This window comes from Saccostrea cucullata, unplaced genomic scaffold (assembly GCF_032062105.1).
Source record: "Saccostrea cucullata isolate Sc308-1 unplaced genomic scaffold, CSIRO_AGI_Scuc_v1 ctg1281, whole genome shotgun sequence".
Classification (NCBI taxonomy): domain Eukaryota; kingdom Metazoa; phylum Mollusca; class Bivalvia; order Ostreida; family Ostreidae; genus Saccostrea; species Saccostrea cuccullata.
In genome coordinates, this window is record NW_026927343.1 from 72,368 (window position 1) to 92,758 (window position 20,391).

The 20,391-nt window shown below is 30.5% G+C and overlaps 1 protein-coding gene across 1 annotated transcript; it reads right to left on the bottom strand.

The window, feature by feature from the left end:
- Positions 1-8,050: 8,050 nt before the first annotated feature.
- Positions 8,051-12,685, bottom strand: LOC134274146 (uncharacterized). The gene is made up of 2 exons (XM_062756401.1): positions 10,869-12,685; positions 8,051-8,108 (listed from the first exon to the last, which is right to left on the bottom strand). Exons 1-2 carry the CDS (start codon positions 12,122-12,124, stop codon positions 8,069-8,071), a joined length of 1,296 nt encoding a protein of 431 aa, XP_062612385.1. The 5' UTR covers positions 12,125-12,685; the 3' UTR covers positions 8,051-8,068.
- Between the last annotated feature and the right edge of the window lie 7,706 nt (positions 12,686-20,391).

Genomic DNA, 20,391 nt, shown 5'->3' on the forward strand with positions numbered 1-20,391 from the left:
AAAACTTTGGAACTTTGATTTACTTTATTTAAAATTTGGAACTTTGATTTACTATGATGAAAACTTTGGAACTTTGATTTACTATTGTGAAAACTTTGGAACTTTGATTTACTTTGGTGAAAACTTTGAAACTTTGATTTACTATAGTGAAACTTTGGAACTTTGATTTACTATAGTGAAACTTTGGAACTTTGATTTACTATAGTGAAAACTTTGGAACTTTGATTTACTATAGTGAAAACTTTGAAACTTTGATTAAGTACAATAAAACCCATGGAATTACGGTTATGCTTCCCATTCTGTACATTTTATGAAATTTCGAGGTTAAAATTCATTAAAGCTTCAGAGAATAAAAAAACTCCTAAAAGACAACTTTCAAGAAATGACTTTTAAAATTAAAAAAATGTCTCTTATACCGATAAATAAGCAATATCTATTTAAATTTATTTAATTCTAATGTTGTGCAGAGAAAAAAATTAGAAATGAAAAAATATTAAATGTGGTAAATAAACATATTTTGGAACTTTGATTAAAACAGTTAAATGATAATAGAAAAAAAATTAAATTAAACTATATAGTAATTACAAAAAACTTTGATTTACAAAAGTAAAAGCTTTGGAACTTTAAATTACTGTGGTAGAAACTTTGAAACTTTAATTTACTATGATGAAAACTTCGGAACTTTGATTTACTATGATGAAAACTTTGGAACTTTGATTTACTATAGTAAAAACTTTGGAACTTTGATTTACTATGGTGAAAACTTTGGAACTTTAGTTTACTTTGGTGAAAACGTTGTAACTTTGAGCATGCTCTACGTATAAACAATTTCCAAAACGAGGTTATTTATCGACAAACAACTTGATGATACAAGAATATCAGGAGTTTCGTTTATAGTCATCTTTTCTTGAGTTTTATCTTCGAGTCAGTAACCTTGTCCGCAAATGCAATTTCATTTAAGTGAACTGTTGACAAATATTTTAATACTAATTGTGTATTATTATTTACAATCTGAATTGTCGACGGATTTTTCCGTTATTTCCCGAACTCCCGATCATGACAAGGAGAATACGGCGGGTGTGACCCGTCGGCAATGGATGCTTACTCCTGCATGGCACCTGATCCCACCTTTGATGTTTCAGAGGTCTGTATTTCGTCTGCTCCTGATTTGTATTTTTTCAATGGATTGAGCTTGAATATTGTTTGTTATTTCAATATATTTCATCAATGTAATAAAACCTCTTTCTGTGTTTATTTTGCGATGATGATTGCAATCACTGTAGAGAAAAAAATATCACTAACCACATTTAATGGGATCGTCATTAAAGTATGTAGATTAATGAACAGACAGAAACCTGATTTCATTAACATTAATTAACCTCTTGATTTTTATATGTAAACATGCAAAAGTTTGATTAATAACTTCAAGTTATAATATATAAATATTGCATGTAGTTGAGTGTAACATTGAAAATTTTCACCCCAAGAAAACCATTGTCAACTCGAGGTTTTCGAGGGGTGAAAATTTTCAATGTTACACTCAACTACATGCAATATCTTTTATATTATACTGAATGTTTTATACCAATACATATAACAGTGAACTGTGTGCGCATAAATTCTGAGCAGTTGCTATTTTTTGGAATATTACCCGTCGTCAAGGAATGTTGGCTGTTGCTACGCTGGAGGGCGTGGCTTCATTATTCAGCGGGTAAAAGTGTTTTTTAACAAATGTTTCTCGACCAATCAGATTCAACTAATTTACATGAAAGTAAAATATTCATATTTATGTACATTAAGTATTCATTTACTTTATACGACAAAGTTAAACAAAAATACAATTAAAATCACCTACTAAATCTATACATGCATCAGCGATAAGCAAAAACCCAGTTTCTATGTACTGTGCATCAAATTGCATTAAAGCACGTTTATTTTTATATTAATCAAATTAACACTTCTTGTACAAATTCACTTGCGTTCAGACGAATAGATTCGTATATAGTGAATCCTTAAAAAAAATCTTGGAATCTTATTTCCTGATCAGCAGTTCAGACAAATAGATTCGTATCTGATGAATCCTTTAAAAAATCTTGGAATCTTAGCAGTAAACGATTGGACATATCAATAAATAAATGTTGTCCTTTGTTATATCAGTGCCAAACGCTTCAAATGGCGTCTTTATTTTCAGGTCCCTTGACTTAAGTAGAAATGAACACCTGTGTACTTGCTGTATTAAGTATGTGTTAGTATATGCTTTAACCTTATTTAATTGATTTATTATTTTTATCTGTCTCTGTTTACATTTTAGACCCGTGCTTAATTCTTTACAAAGTCAACAATTTGTGTTTTGACATATCCATTGCAACATTAACTGAATTTCACTAACTTTGGGCTGCTTTTTTTCAATGATTCATACAACCCATTGCCAATTTTAACCAAATTGGGAAGTTTTTTTATTCATTTTCTTTTGATTTATGGTAAAACAATACAAATACGACCGGATCTATACTAATAAGCCAAAAAAATAAAAATTAAGAAAAAAAAAAAACACAAGTGCAAAAGAAGAAAATCTTTTTAAAATAATATATTCGAATTACTTTGCTAAGTATGTTATCTGAAATTTACTTTTATTCTTTTATTTTCATTTCTTCACTTAAGGGGGCCGACTGTAGTTTTCATTGCGCAACATTTCGCGCATCATAGTAAAATGAAGCGTATTTCCTGTTTTAAAGCAACTTTTTTCACTTGATTGATAAAATTAAACAAAATTAAGAAATTACAGGTTCAAAAATGTAATTCGTATTATAAAAAAATATAAAGCGTAAACTGGCCCAAACCAGGTTATAATCGAATAATTTGGCCAAGAATTAGAGTCATCCCTTAAATAACTGAATTTGTTTTACCTATTTTGCAACTGATAGGTAGGTTGATGTCGTTATAGGGTGTTTTTGACGTTATTATAAACTGAAGCTCTTAAAGAAAGGGATAATAAAAATGTTATTAAATAAAAAGTATTAAACATATGCTCTTGAAATTTAAAACATAGAAATTTTAGAATTTCTCCATTATTCTTATAATTTTTTCATACAACACCATTGTGTACGCCATATTTTGTAGTACTCTATATAAACAGGAAATTTCCTTAATTTTTGGTCTTTTGAGATGCCCCCTCTGGTAACAAGGCGGTAGAATTTTGTGTTTCTTACACATTAGGTACAATATAGTATTACTCGTCATAAATTATAGTTTGAACAAAAAGTCTATTGTGGTATTTGTATAATTTGCTTTAAAGTGCTCCAAACTTTGCATGTACACTAAAGTTAATATGTTATATATGGTATAAAAATGGAGAGTTTCGTTATTGTAGTTTTCACACAATAAAACCCCAGTCGGCCCCCTTAAAAAATGAATGTTGAAAAATATGTTGAGCCACTGAAGCTACCTCCATGGCACCTGATCCCACCTCTGATGTTTTGGAGGTCCGTGTCTGCTCAGTTCCTATTTTTTGTATTGTTTTATGGACTTTTGATCTTGAATATTTTTGTTATCCCCATACGCTTCATTGCAGCTATGACAGATTAAAAAAAAACCCAGAGACTTATAATGGGGATGTACGACATACTAGTATATAATATGTTCTACATCTTGGAATATGCGATATGGATACAACAATACAGCACCATATATAAAACCTCATTGTACTTTAATCATCAGTCATATGGACATAAAAACCAACCTCGTTGTGTCTATAATCACAATAAAACCAGCATATTTAACATAATTATATGATTTCTTTCTTCAGTTCTTAAACGTAGTCCTCAATTAATCAAGCCCATCTGCATATGCTACAGCTCCATGCGCCACAGAAGGTGCCTAGTCTCCTGCACCAGGGAGTCCCCTTACAGTTAAATGTCTGATTTTCTGTGAGGGTAGAGGGGTGAATCTCTCAGAACAGGCCACTTATGTCAATTCTTAAGAGTCTGCTCCTGTTTTAAGTGAACCTGTGCATGTTCCAACGCAGAAAGCCGAGGCTCTGTAAGACACCCCAACCCAATACGTTTTTGCTCTTCTGACCTTTGAATCCATTTGTCATGCGGAAATGACATACGAGTTTTGATACAAAGCAGTTTCTCATCATAGGGCGATCCATGAGGGACCTGTTTTTCTATATCATTGCAGTGCTGGTATTAATTTTGATTTGAAATAAAAGAAGTAAATTTAGCACTTTGTACATTGAAGTTGATTTCAAAGGTAATAAATTGAGAACTAAAAACCCTATAACGGTATTTAATTGATTTGTAGATTTTTGAATAATCCTTTTGAAAAATTTAGAGACGTTTTCGTTAAAGTTAAAGGAAAAAGCACTTAAGATAAAAAGAAACTCTAAATTGCAGCTACTCCACACAAAGATAAAATTCTTTATTGGTTTGTCTGTAAACCTTTAACCTAGAGAGAGAGAGAGAGAAAGAGAGAGAGACTGAAAGAACATTTTCAAGATTGTACTATAATATTGTACTTTGATGATATTTCTATTACTGAACTGAAATATCCAATAAATGTGTCTGCAGTTTTGAAATGAAAATTTCTTACTTAGTAAACGGTATTTAGTGGTATTTTTCAATCGTAAGACAAAACTTAAATTGTATGTGACACTTACCTAAGAAAGAACAATAATTCGATATTTATACTTTTAGTTGATTTACAGTTATAGTATGACAAAATGCTATAAACCCGTTGGGCATTAGAAATCTAACAGTACATTTTGCAGATCAAATCTTTATATCGAAAAACAGGAGAGCTATGTTTTGCAATCTCGAGTAAATTGTTTAGATTTTATTAATAATGTTTATGGTTGCCCTTGCAAAAACATGGACTTATGGATGCTTAGACCAAAGAGGGGCAATTTACAGGCATAAAACATAATTCGTGAAGATTTTATGATAAACCTCTGAAGTTGCCTTCTATTTGTTTGTTTGTTGATTTATTTTGACTTCGGAAACCCTTGGATCTTACACGAGATCTTCGGTTCTACATGATGTCAATTATGAATGAACGGAGACAAACATTTCTTAACAGTGTTTTGTTTAGATGTCTCAACCTTTCACGTTTTGTTACAATTTTTAATAATACCTTCAGATTAAACCTAATAAATTAAATTTTATCACCGTAGAAATCAACAAATAAAAAGCGTAAAAATTAGGGATATTTTCTTCTTAAATTATTTTGATTTCCCTATTATTTATATGAATGGAAATTTTAATCACTAACTGACTTTTGCTGAATTACCACTATTGATTTTTTTTTGGGGGGGGGGATAAAATAGAAATAAAGTTAACACTTCGTTTTAAGTACAAGTTCGTATCACGTTTAAAAAATATATAGGTAACGCAAATTGTGGATACAAAGAAATAGTATTCTTTCAGTCAAACATTTCTTTTCTTTAATAATTAATCCCAATATATCCAAAAAAATATTTTTCAAACTGTACATTTTTTAAAAAAATTATTTCCATTCTAGGGCTAGTATGTTTCAACGTGTTTAAATCCATACCGAGACTATAAATAATTCAGAGTTCCTGTGATTCAATCTTTTTGTAATTATTGAATTCAAATTAGATAAAATTTAAAACAAATTGACGGAGGATATAATGTATTGGATGATAAGATGCTTTTTGCTAAAATTCTAATTGTAAAATTATTTCAATCCAAATACTATTCCATTTTCTTTTTATTTTTCATTATCTAAAGAATTCCGTCTTTTTTTGATCACACAGGTGCTCTTGACGTCATCAGGTTTGTTTTATTGGAACATCCAAACCCTAACCCTTGTTAAAAATGCAAACATTCTAGAATTTTGGACCAATTCTAGATAAAGTAACATATTCTAGATATATTTTTATAATACTTGATCTTTTGTCAAAAAAGAAAAACGTTAAATTTTCGAATCTTATCGATTATAGATGACAGAGTTGTAAATATAAATACTAGTATATTTAATACTCTGAAAACATGCGTCTAGCACAACTTATGGTGCCTTTTTGTATTTCAAAATTAAGCCATTCGAATGTAAGATACGTTGCGTACCTTATTCAAAATTCAAGAGGGCAATGATAAGGTTATAAATTTTGAACATTAAAAAATAAGAAACAAATTGAAAAAGAACAGTTAATATATATTTCTTTCACTCTCAAATGTAATAATGTTAATCCGAGAATTCTTCGATGTAGACTCTGAGATAAATTTGTTAATTATTTCGTAGTGAACGACTCCTTCAATGTCAAATGTACATATACCAATAAAACATTTATAAGAAAATGTATTTGTAATCTGGACAAAAAAAAATGTTTCAAGAATATTTCTTACTAAATTCAGCCATTGTGTTCTTCTTTTTCATAATAAAAAATATAAGTACGGTTAACTATCGTATAATTTGAAACTCTAGAACTGTTTTGAGGTTAAGACCTCAAAGTAACCTCAAAAAGGTTAAAATCTCCTTTGTCAAGTGGAAATGAAATTAAATTTAGAAGTAATATGTGACTATATACGACTTCTACTTCATTACGCTGTAATTTTATTATTTAAATCGGATAGTCTTGTGATACCTTGTCACATAGTTAAAATGTGTTCATTGATTAATGTTAACTTTGCATTCACTGAATATGTCCACCATTGCTGTTTATAATTATCAGTCAGTATGCATAGCAACAAGTATATCACTTTTTGCTGTACAGTATTGTAGCTCTGGCTTTTCAATCAATGCTATGTACCAAGAAGAACATATGATAAATTGCATAATCTTCTTAATCCTACATAAAACTTTAGTTGCTCATTTGTACAGATCTATATATAAACAATAAAATATCTTTCGTTGTTTGATAGCATGAAAATTATAGTTGCTACAGCAGAAAAAAAATTAAATAACCATCTTGCACCTGTGCCAACAGTGAAAGCCTCAGTACTACTCAGGACTTCCTCAGTTTACTCAGTACCGGACTCAGTACCACTCAGGGTTTTGTCAGTACAACTCAGTACTTCCTCTGCGTTTTGTTGGATTCTCAGTGCTTATTTATATTTTATTCTGCAACAGCTGCAATATTATTTCCCATGCATGCCAACAACAACAAAAATTAAGCAAGCGTTTTATTGTTTGTCAGAAATTACTTAATGTTCCTGACCTGAATTCCGTAAAAATTGGGATAAATTGTAGAAGGAAACTAAAGAATAAATAAAATTACTTGATTTGATCTTTTTGTTGAGAAAAAAACAAGGGAATCACAAAGTAAAGTATCCCCTCGCAAAGCATTTTTTATTAATCAAGGCAGCATTCTATACTGATCCAGATGGAAATTACGTCGCTTTTGTTTTTCACAGGGCAAACACATACACACACAAACTATAACACTTTTACATTTACAAGCGCGTAACTATACATACCTCCAACTCTGTTTAGAGGGGATAGCAAAAGTATAGTACACTATAGTAAAAAATACGTGAATAATTTCGTACTTTAGGGTGAAAAATATACAAAACTTTTTCAGATTATTCCCATTATTTTCACTTTAGCAGCTGATTAAAATAAAGATTTTTACAATTGCATATAAGTACTTATACTTATAATTGTTTTAAACTTGTTGAACTTTTAAAAGGAAATAAAGAAAGATATTCAAACGCTAGCAATTTAGAATTAATTTCGCAAATTTTGACAATCATTTAAACGTTTTTTTTCTAAAGGTTCTTTTCTAAACCAGACATCTGTATTCTGCGTTCTGTGCTGTTGTAGAGATAAGATTGCCATTTTAATACGGTTTGGGGGCCTTTTAATGAAGTTATTCCTGTCGTGTTTTTAAAGAATGGAAGAAAATTCAAATAGTGTTCAAATCTCACAAGACTTTTCAACTCATGAACACAATTTTATGAAATCATTACAAAATAAAAACCGAAATAACATTTTAATCAATAAATTTATTTTTTTCAATATGTCAACAAATATCAGTCTATAATGTGAATGCAATGAAGAGCCAAGCATGATAAAGCGTTAATTCCGTGATTTTCAGGTCCCTGATTTCTCAAAGACCGCTCTGAACCAGTGAGGTTGTGGGGTAGTTCCTGAAAAATAAAGGTACACACGTGAGGAAATAAATATTGAGGTTTTTAAGTATTTTTAAGCCTACAACATATGCCCCCGCCCTGCTTCTAATTTTTTTTATTATTATTATCAATTCTTGCTTGTGTTCTATGCATTTTGTAATTTTCCAAATCTTATTCAAAGTGGAAAAGTGACGGAAAATTAATCAAAAACCGTACTTTAATTTTATAAAAGACTTCATAAATACGTGTACGTTGTAAAAAAAATAATAAATAGAAACCTGTCCCAGATACACGTACACATCAAAGACGGGGCAGGATTATAGAGCCATCTGATAGTTCAATTTTAAAATCGTTTCTGCGTTTTAATGCAATGTCTTGCCACCTGCAGCTGTACTGAACAAGCTCGTAAAGTTTCATCACGCAATAAGTACTTTAGATAGAAATAGATTTAAAAGATTTTGAATCGTTAAAAATACATCTTTTTTAAAAATAATTATTAATCTTAAAAAAGGCTTATAAATATCTTATAAAGAGAGCCAATGGTGAAAATATCAATCAAAATACAAGGAAAAACTACACGTTGAATTTATTATAAGTTATATACAATGTATGTATGCAATAAACGCTCCTTTCACATTATATACAAAATGGTTTAATCACCAACATAAATAATATGTAGAAAATCTAAATGTACAAAGATTAATGAAAATAATATTTAATAAAGGCAGCATAGAGAATTTCTTTTTGTTGAAATATCGCATATTCCACGTCTGTTAATATTTGTTAAATTAAACTGAAGAACTATCTATAATTTTCTTACTTATCCATTTCCGAAAGAGGGAGGGAAATATTCATTCAGTACAATTAGACTTAAAAAAATATTTATTATTTTTAGACATTGCCTTTGAAGGGATTATTATATTTAACAGTTAATATAGAGCTTTTAATGATCCACAAAGTCATAAAAGAAGCACGAAATATAATTGCAAAACAAGATCTGTTTGATGAAGAATAATTTTCTCCTAGATTTTCAAATTTTATAATTCTCTTTAGTTCTAACAAAATTCAGTTTCCTTCAAATATTATTTTCTATGTAGAAAAACAAAATAATACAGAGTATAAGCACTGCATATTTTAATTTTTTTCCCTTGTAGATGGAAAGAAAAGGGAAATCAGCCCCCCCCCCCCCCCTTCTAAAGAAAACCGTTTCTGCACGTGTCTATGATGGTATAGTAGACATAACTCCCGAATTATCTTTCAGATAAGAACGATATCAAAATAATAAAAACATACAGTTTATCCGAGATATTCTTACGATCGTGTTATAATCGCTGCTACTTTGGTTGTTGATATTTTTAGATAAAACCATATTTAGCCCCCTGCTGCTTCACGTGGTACAAGTATACAAGGCCGAAATGTTCAAAGGGACATCTTTAATTATTATTCTGATTATACTTAATCATCCTCTAAATACTAACCTGTTTTTGTTTGACATTTTGTACGATATTCATTATTTTTATTTATTAAAAATTGCAGTAATGTTTAGATTTTGATCTAAAAAAAAATAATACATGTATGTCAGAAAGGAAAATGTTGTCCTTTACTAAATTTAAAATCTGTTCAATTAACATTTTTCTCGCGGAAAAAGTTAATTATTTTTATTTACAAATTTATATTACTGAAATTAATTTTTTTTTTTTTGTAATATGCACATATCACTTACAAATTGAAATTGTTGCGTACAAAATTAAATTACAAATACAAATTGTGATATAAAAATTAAATGACAATATTCTTTATTTCGGAAAGTACATATTTTAATTCATCCAATAGGATATTTCAAATCAATCGCTTCTTTTTATTTTTAGTACATGCATCCAGCATTTTTTCTTTCTTTCTAATAATCTTAATTTTTTTTTCTCTGATTGATATTTTGAGTTTCATTGTTGTATAGTTGCTGTTTGATTTTTTTACTGTAATTCTAAGTTAGAATACTGTTATATGTCTGTATCTGTTATGTATCGTTCAATTTCTACTGGGAATTGGTTTTTTAACAAAAAACATATTAAAGAAATATGTAAATTCTGTAAACATAATTAATATAATTTCACTTGTTAAAAAGAATCACAAATGTAGTGATTGTGAGATAAATCGGTGTTAGTTTTTTTTTTTTTTTTTTTTTTTTTTTTGGTCAGAGTTTCTAAAATATATCTCGTACCTTAAAGTTTTCATTCTTGTTTTTAAGAAAGGATTCTACACCAATAAAGGATAAAAAAAGGAGCAATGATCAATTCCGTGTTACTTATACAAACAGTTTGGAATTTCATATTTAGTTAACTGTTTAGAGTTTGTCATTTATACACTTTAGACATCATTAATTAGATCGTCATAATTTTATCTTATCATGAAGCTTAATGAAATTTAGATCGACAGAGCCACATACTTCTGTGGTCCTGAGTGTCATCGCTTTCACCGATTAAGGTTATCCCCCAATAACGGGAAATCCCGCAGTGCTATATTAGCTATATTTTTCGGAATTTAGAGACAATTTATACCAATTATTACTTAATTTATACCTAGGAATAAAATATTACTATTTGATTTTTTTTTTTCAAAAGCAAAAACGAAGTTCTCGTTTGGCGGAAATTTCAACTTTTCATAGAAAAACAAAACTTTTCATGAAAAGGTTAAAAAAATTTAGAAATCGAAAACAAGTCTCTTTGCTACCTTTCTGTTTCACCTATTTTCTGATATTTAGCCACTTATTCGGAAACGTACCGTGACAGGGGTGAGTGGTAGACAGATTGCGTGGACTGGTCCCCGTACCCTTGCCACTGGGCGGAGGAGTTATTATACATCCCTGTATTACATCCGGTATTTTGTGTGGGATATGTTCCATTCGGAACTCCATTATGGTACCATTTCATAAAGGGATTGTTCATACTCTGTCTAAGTAATGCTTCGTCTAGTCTATATGCACGGCGCTCAGCCTCCGTATAAGGGGAATAGATGGAATTAAATGCAGTCGCGGAAGGCGAAAATGGTACACTGGGTGTGAGTGGGCTATACCCGTTTGTCAAATGATACATTCCGAGTTCCACTTCCTTTTTCCTGCCTCTTCTCCTGGATCGTCGCCGTTGTCGGAAATCTCCGCGCATAAAGTCCTGTATGTTAGCGGGGTGAATGGCCCAGTAATTCCCCTTGCCATCCTCACATCTCCCCGCCTTAATAAAACAGTCATTTAGAGAAAGATTATGTCTTACGCTGTTTCTCCACCCCTGGCCTCGGTTTTGGTAATAAGGATAATTCTTTTCAATCCAGTTGTATATAGAACCAAGGCTTAGTCTTTTTTGTGACGATTCTAATATAGATTTTGCAATAAGAGCAATATATGACAAAGCAGGCTTTACGTCAGCATTTCCTCTGGCTTTCTCATCATGACCCTTTTCAGGATTTGTTTGGTCAACGGGTTCTATTTTGTCATCTTTAGAATCAGTCTTATTGTTACTGTCATTTGGGTTTATATGACTTTCGTTGGTTGTGATGGTCGTCTGCATCGCTTGAATTTCCGGTTTATATTCCACTGAATTCTCTAACTTCACGTTTTCTTCGTGACTTGAGTTGAGATCTGCCTCGTGCATCAGCCTTCCACTTTCTGCATCATAGCGCGGGGTGATGTCAAGAGAACCTGTCGTCTGATCCATAATATCGACTTTTGATAGAATCTGCTCGCCGCCACGAGCTAGTCCGTACTCCGGAATCTCCTGGCGTCCAGTCGACATCTTGTAGTACGACGGACTCGAATTCGGAACGAACCCCGGGTGGAAGATGGTGGTAGATTCCGCGTAGGATGGCGGGTCTCTGGGAAGAAAGTTTCCGGGGGAGGACACATTTGAGAACAGGCTGTTGAAGCACGGGTCGGAAGTTTCCGTGTAATGTCCATGGTGTAACTTTATTGTCGACCCGTCAAAGTTTGGAGAGGATCCGTAAAGTCCATTCTGGAATCCCCCACTGTCATAATGCGTGTGTTGCATACTGAGGCTGTCGTTTATAACAGGAATCAACAAATATGATCACTAAGTTATTAGAAATATTTACAAGAAAACAAATCTTCCTCAGTCGATTGTTTTAGTAAACATCCACTGTTAAAGGTAACACACAAATAAATCGACTTGGTTCTCAAACTCCCACCTAAACACTACAAAACTCAACCAAACATTTGTACCTTCTGTTAATAAAACCCCCAGATCGTCTTGTTTTATATTTCTTATAGCGGGTCGCTACCTAATCGCCTCCATATTTGCGTGACTAAATTGAAAACGATATTCGCTACCAGAGAGCTTTCTGATTGGCTGAAAATGTCCGTGGAGGGTTTCCTAAGATGTCAGGAGAGAGAAGAAGGCGGGTATAGCGATATGGTTAAATTGTTTTTAAATTGATAATAGTTGTGAAGTATTTAGACTGGGACTTAATAGACAAACACACTGTGATCCCTTCCTAATCATGCTGCAGTCATCGATAAGAATTTGTCAACAATAAATTGATTGACTTATCGCAGCTCCCAGGAGCTCCAAGTACCTAGTATTATCATAATTCAGTTCAGGAATTTCACTGAATTTATAAAATAATTATAAAATACCATCTGAATTACTACGGTGCAGTGATTTTTTTAGTGAAATAAAAATCGATCTTCTTGAACTAATTTTTTGGAGAAAATGTGTAAATTAAAGTTAAAGAATGATGCAGTTTCAAGAATCCAACGTGGAATATTTGGGGTTTTTTCCTTTAAAATAAATTTTACAAAATGCTACTCAGCAAAATACAGAAAAATATATATCAATTGCTACAAAACACACTCACTTTTGGTGATGATCAAATGCGGAAACTAAAAAGAGAGAGTTTTGGGACATTTACGGTAGGTCTGTTGTCTAGACGTGTATGGCTCTGTGGGAAGAATTTTCAGGACACCAATAGGGGGCATCCACGGACAACATCGTCAGATTTGACAAAGACATGGGGAATACCAAGCTTTATTTATATATCTAGGATTCTCTCTCTCTTCTCCCGCTAAATAGCCCAAATGAAGGCACAATACAATCTTGTGTAAACATGATGATTAACGTAGAAAACACATTGGTGGTTTTGGGATACCTTGTTCACTTTTTACTAAAGGGTTCGTAACGATGTTCAAAGAAATGTTACCCCGGCATCATTTACAGACTTTTCCTTCTAGTGTGTACTTTATGATGACATAAAGATGGAAGTTCTATTTCAAGGTTGGTCAATACCAACCTGCCATGAGAAAACAGGGCAACCAGTTCATAGCAATCTTTGAGGTCGGGTGTGGCATTCGCTTTTGATATATCTGTTGTCTTCACTTCTTTCATTGGTGTTTGCATCTGTGGTGGATCCAGGAATTCCAAAAGGATCTCGTCCACCTCAAAAAGTGAAAATAAAACGAAATAAATTTAAGGATGAAAGATTAATACCATATATAATTAATAATTATAGAATTTAAAATCAAAATTTGTTTTCATTTACATTTTGGTGACATGTATATGATGCTTCGTTAAATAAGAGGTCTCCTACCACTTATTCCATTTACTTTGAACTGTTTTACCGAAAATTTACTGCATATATATATTTATATGCATTGTATAATTTATCAAAACAGTCTTTTTCACAAAAAAATTAAGATACCCGGCATATCGTGGTCCATTCTAAAGTTGGATGCGCCATTGCCAAGCTCTATTGCAATATGTTTATGAACTCATCATCGGGGGAATTTAGATTTTATCATTTTTTGCTGGAAATTTCGATGTTTTCATTTTCATTAGATAAAGAAAAAACTTAAAAAAAAAAGGTGATGCAAAGAAAAAGAAACCGGGTCGAGTATTCAAAAGAGAAAATTACCAATACTAGACTGAAGAAAAAGAAAGGTCATAAACCCCAGCAATGAAAAACGTAATCAAAATTGTTACAATTCTATCGATGTTTTGTATTTTCATCAGATTAGTGACGCATAAAAGTTACTATTCACTGTTACAGCAAACACGCTAAAAAGAAACATTTCGGATCTATATAACGAATCAAAAACTCTCGGCTGGTATACTTCATATCAGCTTCAAAAAGTCAATAAGGTCGCGGTGAGAAACTATTTATCACATACTGCGTTTTCTACCATAGGCACAGCTGTAGACTAAATGAAAGGGTAAGCGCATTCCTTTCAAAATAGTTGAACCTCGATGTCTTAAACATCGATATCTCGAATACATAAAATATGTCGACTTTTATATCTCGATTCCTCGGATACAGTGTCTCGATTTTTTTAGTCTGATCGAGTATAGATAGTGAGGTTTCAGTTTATTATAATATTAACTGCCAAAAAATTAATAATATCCTCAGAAGGTAAGAAAAACACTTTCTTCCCTATTGACCTTAAGTAACAAGTCTTAAAGTGCACTAGTTTAGACCCCTTCCCTTCTTCACCTTACTAACACACAAGTTTCAATTTCTGAAAGAAAAAGAAATAAAGTTTTCTCATCTAACGTTTTAAAAACCAAAACATTTGTACAAAGGTTTTCTTTTAATTTTGCCATATATATATATATATATATATATATATATATATATATATATATATATATATATATATATATATATATATATATATATATATATATATATCAATTTATCTGAGCATTGATATAGAACCGTTATTGATTATCATTTATATACATGTATATATGTATCAAATGTACATTGTACATTGGATAAAATCACATTTCTCTTTAATGAATCGGATTTAAAATGCATTTTGTCGAAGAACAAAGTCAATAAACGTTTTATTATACCTTCTACTTTTTTGAAATACCTTTTACTGGTTTTCTTGATGTTTAATTTTGTTTTCCGGAACTGTGGTTTAAACTCGGTCAATTCAGTAAAGATGTGAACTCCAATTAATGCAATAAAGAAATCTTGTAGATTTAGTTACATATTTGACTTTTATTTGTACACGTTTTTGCTATTTTTTTTTTTTTTTTTTTTTTGTATGACAATTTCTATGTGTATATAGTAATTAAGTTGTTAGAATTTGTTTCTTATCCTTTTGCTTGTCAATAAAATATGTTCAAAACAAAACAATGCAAGAAAGAAATAGCTAATCCCGCCCACAGTGTGACGCAAGCGGTCCAATATCTCATCCACAGGTCCAATACCGGGGTATCTCACTCTGCTAATAGCATTTTTTTGAATGTCAAAACCTTGGCCATATTAGATTTTTTAAGACTTCTATATAGAAAACAATTTTAAAGGTATTACAATTACAATAGATTTTTCTTCTATGAATGTATATTTATGTACTTACAGTATACTATGTATAAAAAAATATCTTTAAAAAATGCGAATAATATCATCAACACTGTAAAGAAAAAACATTTTGACAAACAAACACTGATTCCAAATTAACAGAGCTTTTTATTATTTAAGTGCAAAAATCAATGTAACGAAAATAAATTTCTTAAGAGGTACTATTTTTGTTTTATTCAATTTATAATATATTGAAAAAGTACTTTAAAAGTGCTTTTATTTATTTGACTTCTGATAAAGCAACACTCTGATGTATACAGTGTACCATACTGACTTTTTACAGTCATTAGAAATAAATATTAACAAGTAATAGGAAGGCAAACTTAACAAATTAAAAAGATTTTTTGATTTATTTATTTACAGGCATCTTAAAATATCATTATTTCAAATGCATGGGCACTTGAGCACGTTTTCTCCCTTTGCTTCATTACCACCTTCCTTGGAAGACGTTTTTAACAGTCTCCGGACAATGCACTTCATCTCTTTTGTGATTGGTAGAAATTGCATAACGAAAATTTTTTCAATTATTTCATTGGTTGAAATGCCTTTCAAGGCAAAAGAGATAATTTTCTGATGATCTTATTTTCGTATGAGTTAATAATTATTCAAGATCGTAATTAATCGTAAAAAAAATGTGACGAAACGAACAGTGGAAATATTGACAGTCATTATTTCTAAATAACATGTATTTTTAAGGAACAGCATCATATTTTCCATATTTTTTTATTGTTAACAGAAATGGTTTTTATAGCTTTAAGCTTTACAGCTTGTATTTATTCTGTTTCCCTTTATTGTTTGAAGAAAGTTAATGTCGACTGATTTTGGTAGCAAAGTCAAAGTGACTGTTGAACGTCTGGTTAACCTTTCTAGAGCTTATGTCAGTTAAAAATTAATGAATAAATACAAAGCCAAGAAATTCTCAAAAATAATTAATATGGCCTGATAGGTGTATGTCATTTTTACCGTTTAAGTTTGTTGCTTAATTTTTGGTAGTATTCTTCTCTAGTTTCTGACTAAATGGAACATTCAAAGTACATTTGTTGATATTTAGATGTAAGAGATTTAAAAGACCATATTTTTCTTTTCTCATCACAATTATACAACTTTAAATAGAAATGGTAAACTGCATCTGAAAACTAGCAGGGACTATATTTTTGGCGGAATGGTGGCTTATGAAAATATCTTCTTTTCTGCCTCTCAAAATTATTATAGAACATTGAATTTAGTTTAAATTTTTACGCAATCAAAGACTAGACGTTTTTTCAAATGTAAGTAAAATTAATATGGGACTAAAGTTTCAAAATACATGTATATCAAATAAATAAGGTGTTTCACACATACTAGAACTATGTTGGCTTCTTAATGCTTCAAAAAGCTAAGTACAGATTTGAGCCAAAAATTCGTAAAAAGTGTTTTTTCTCTCTTAGTAAACGATCAAAAATTTTAGTTTTTGTATTATGTTGTACCTGTATGTGACAACTCTACTCTGTGTAAAAATTGAAAAAAGTTAGATATGGGAAGCATATAAAAATAACTAATAAATCCTAAAAATTTAAGAAAAGTAGAGGAAATTTCGATTATCGAATATCCATTTTATTTAAATTATCCATGTCAATTTGGTAAGATCATCTTATAGGCCCTATATGGTAGTATCTTTTTCTGCAAAAAGAAAAACAGTAAAAAACAATCTTTTGAATTACAAGTAGGGATCGCAGGATTGGAAACAGTAATTTTTTTTTTATTCTTTATGTCCAGGAAAAAGGTAATGACCTTGACCTGACCTTGCCTCTAATATTAAACGGTCAAATCTAATATCACTCATACCATCACTTTGTAAAATTGTCCTCTTGATTCTGTGAAAATTTCATTAATTTTTATTTACAAGAAATATGAGAAGAATTCTACGGTAAGCTTTTTGAAAAAGCTCTGCTTGACTCGTGTCTACTAAACAAAGAACCTTAGAGAACCCTACTGATTTTTAGTTATTTATTGTCTGTACATGCCAAAACAAAATTAAATGTAAAATAACATTTTAACAGGTTTTTTTTTTTTTTTTTTGGCTTATTTTAACAGATTACTATCATCTGATGATCTCATAAGACTTCATAATAGTTTTTGTGATAAAACTAGTAATAAATGAATTAAAATGCTTTAGATGATAAGAAATTGTTAAAAATCATACACATCATTAAAATTAGATAAAAAATATTTAAGGAATGAAGCTTATTTCAACTTAAGTTATCCGATATAACATTTTTTTACGCTTTATAAACCGCGAAGCGTTTTATAAAAAAGCGTAAACTGCCCAAAGTTTTGTTATATCGGATAACATAAGTTGAAATTAGCTTCATTCCTTATAATTTAATTCCAGTGTAGACAATGAGACAATATTTCCACCGGAAAAAGACTTCAAATTGAGCATTATTTTAAAAATAACGTCAAGCGGAGTAATACTTTTTTGACGTAACTCATTGTGACGTAGGCAAGTTATGTTATCCAAAATATTATATGTTCCTCTGAATGATTCAGGCAATGAAACTGCTTGATACAAGTGAAATTAAATTTTTGTGAAATATAATTGTAAAATTATGTGATAAAAATTATTATTTCGATAAACAATGTTTTTGAAATCCGATCAGGATCGGGGTGCCATAAAATATTTTACCATCCATTCTGCTACTTTTTCTGGTAAAAACTTTCCTAAAATGACTTTTTAAATGGTTTTATGTATAAAATATGATTTATTTAGTAAAATTCAACCCAATTATGCATAAAATGTATCAAAATTCACCATATAAGCCTCAAATTCTCTTGAGTTCTCTAGCTTTCTCTGTTTAGCCGGACCGATTACAGAAGCTTGCATACATATATTATTTTAAAAAAAGAATTTCAAAGATAAAGAAAAAGGGTCATTTTAAAAAGAAATTACAAAGATTTTTGTTCTTGTGTCAAACATGCATGTATTCCAAGAATTGTGATATTATTATTTTTTTGGTCTTTATTATTATCATTAATTACTTTCTTTCGGTAATAATTTGATCTATTTTTTTTTAAATAAGAATTAAAGGGGTATTACTGTTCATTCACTGCAAAATAGACTTATGTTTGTTGTGTGTATCTTTCGGTATAAGTGTAGAAGACCTAAATTTTGCAATTTCAAACATTGTTTTTCTCATTACATTGCAATACATGCTTACATCATCATCATTTTCCTAACGCAAACGAAAAAGAAAGAGGTGTATTTTGTAAATACGGTCGCCATCGCATCTCTGCAAAATGTAATCAAATTGGAAAATAAAAAGAAAAATTGAAGTTTTCTCCTAAAATGCACTTTACTCATGAGTACTTTCCCCCCTTGTGGAGTGCTTTACGGCGCCTGGGCGCTCGTCTCAGAAGTCGTGAATATTGCTAAATTATTTATTTGTATCGGCGGCATTTCGGTCGGGATCAAAGTACTAATCTTATAATCCGGATTGGTCAAAGTGATGACGTAACTAAATCCGAAATCTCATTTAACACAGATCCGAAAGAAAACACGGAATCTCGCAGACTTATCCGCTGATATATTTTTTCCATCAAGAGTGACCCGTAAATTCAGGTGTTTTGGGAAAAAATGTTGATATTTGCAGCTAATTGCTCAAACACGCGAATTTACTATCAGACTTCGTCAAACTAAGTAATTTGCATACATCAGCTGGGAACCTGAAAGGAAAACACGGGGAGACCACGGCTGATAAACATTTATGTTGCCTTTCTCTCGTCAACGTTTCACATCAATTTCTCAGAATCCCCCCTTAATTCAAATTGTCCTAATGTTATTCACCGATCTGACAAATCGGTCCGAGTGTTTCGGCCCACTTTTCACAAAAACGTGTGAAGAAAATAGCTGCTTTTAAATCGATACTTGTAATTAAGTTTGAGAATAATTTTGAAATTAAACGCTTACTTTTAGTTAATTAAGTGAAACTGACTTGACGAAACGGAGTAAAATATGTCGACATGGCGGTTAAGAACGTCACGTAAATATTATACAAAATAAATTAAACTTACAATTTTAAATTTTGAAAATATGTAATATTTTGAATTTTATTTGAAAAAAAATACAAAATTAATTTAAATTATGATTATTTTTTAAATATAATTTTTTTAAATCAGATCTTGCATATACAATTTTAGTAACCATCTCCAAACCAATTCTGTACTTTAACATGGCTTGCTGTATATATGAAAGCTGTGGGTTTTTTTTATTTTATATTTCCATGTCTTTCTCTGCATTTAGTCTTAAATACGTGTGCATGCAGATTTATAAAGTTGATTTATTCAATGACTTTTTTATTACTTGATTTTTTTTTTTTTTTTTGGAAAATACTTTAGTCTGGAAAAAAAACAACAAGGGAGAATTAAATATATGAAACAAAAAATCTCATTATATCTATATATTTTCCTTCTTCGTGTATCTGCATAAATAAATAAAATATAAATATAAAGATGAATAAAATAGAAAATAAATAAATGAATAAATAAATAAATAAATAAATAAATAAATGAATAAATTTATTAGTTCATTAATTAAAAGGAACTTTAATCTACTATAATTAGGAACACATGTTTCTTTTTCACAGATTATTAAATTCATGTTAAAGATGGTTAGAAAAATCAATTTCCTTTCTGTGGGGATTTTTGAAAGAAAGGCCTGTGTCGCGTGATTCACGTTTATTTAAAAAAAAAAAAATCTTAACAACATTCTGTTAAAAACGTTCTGTGTATCGTATAAAGAGGATTTCCTACTTCATTGATACGGATTTTTACCTTGATGATGAATAGTTACATTGTACTTTAAGATAAGTTTTTATGCATATAGGTATATTCACTTTAAGAAATACCTATAATTAATTTAACTAGTGTGCTTATATAGTAAAGCGTTCGTCGTGAT

Excerpts from the sequence above, each read along its gene's own strand:
- LOC134274146 (XM_062756401.1), bottom strand. The coding sequence starts at position 12,124 with ATGCAACACACGCATTATGACAGTGGGGGATTCCAGAATGGACTTTAC. Across the intron at positions 8,109-10,868 it reads TACCACTCACCCCTGTCACG|GAACTACCCCACAACCTCAC; the intron begins GTACGTTTCCGA and ends TTTATTTTTCAG.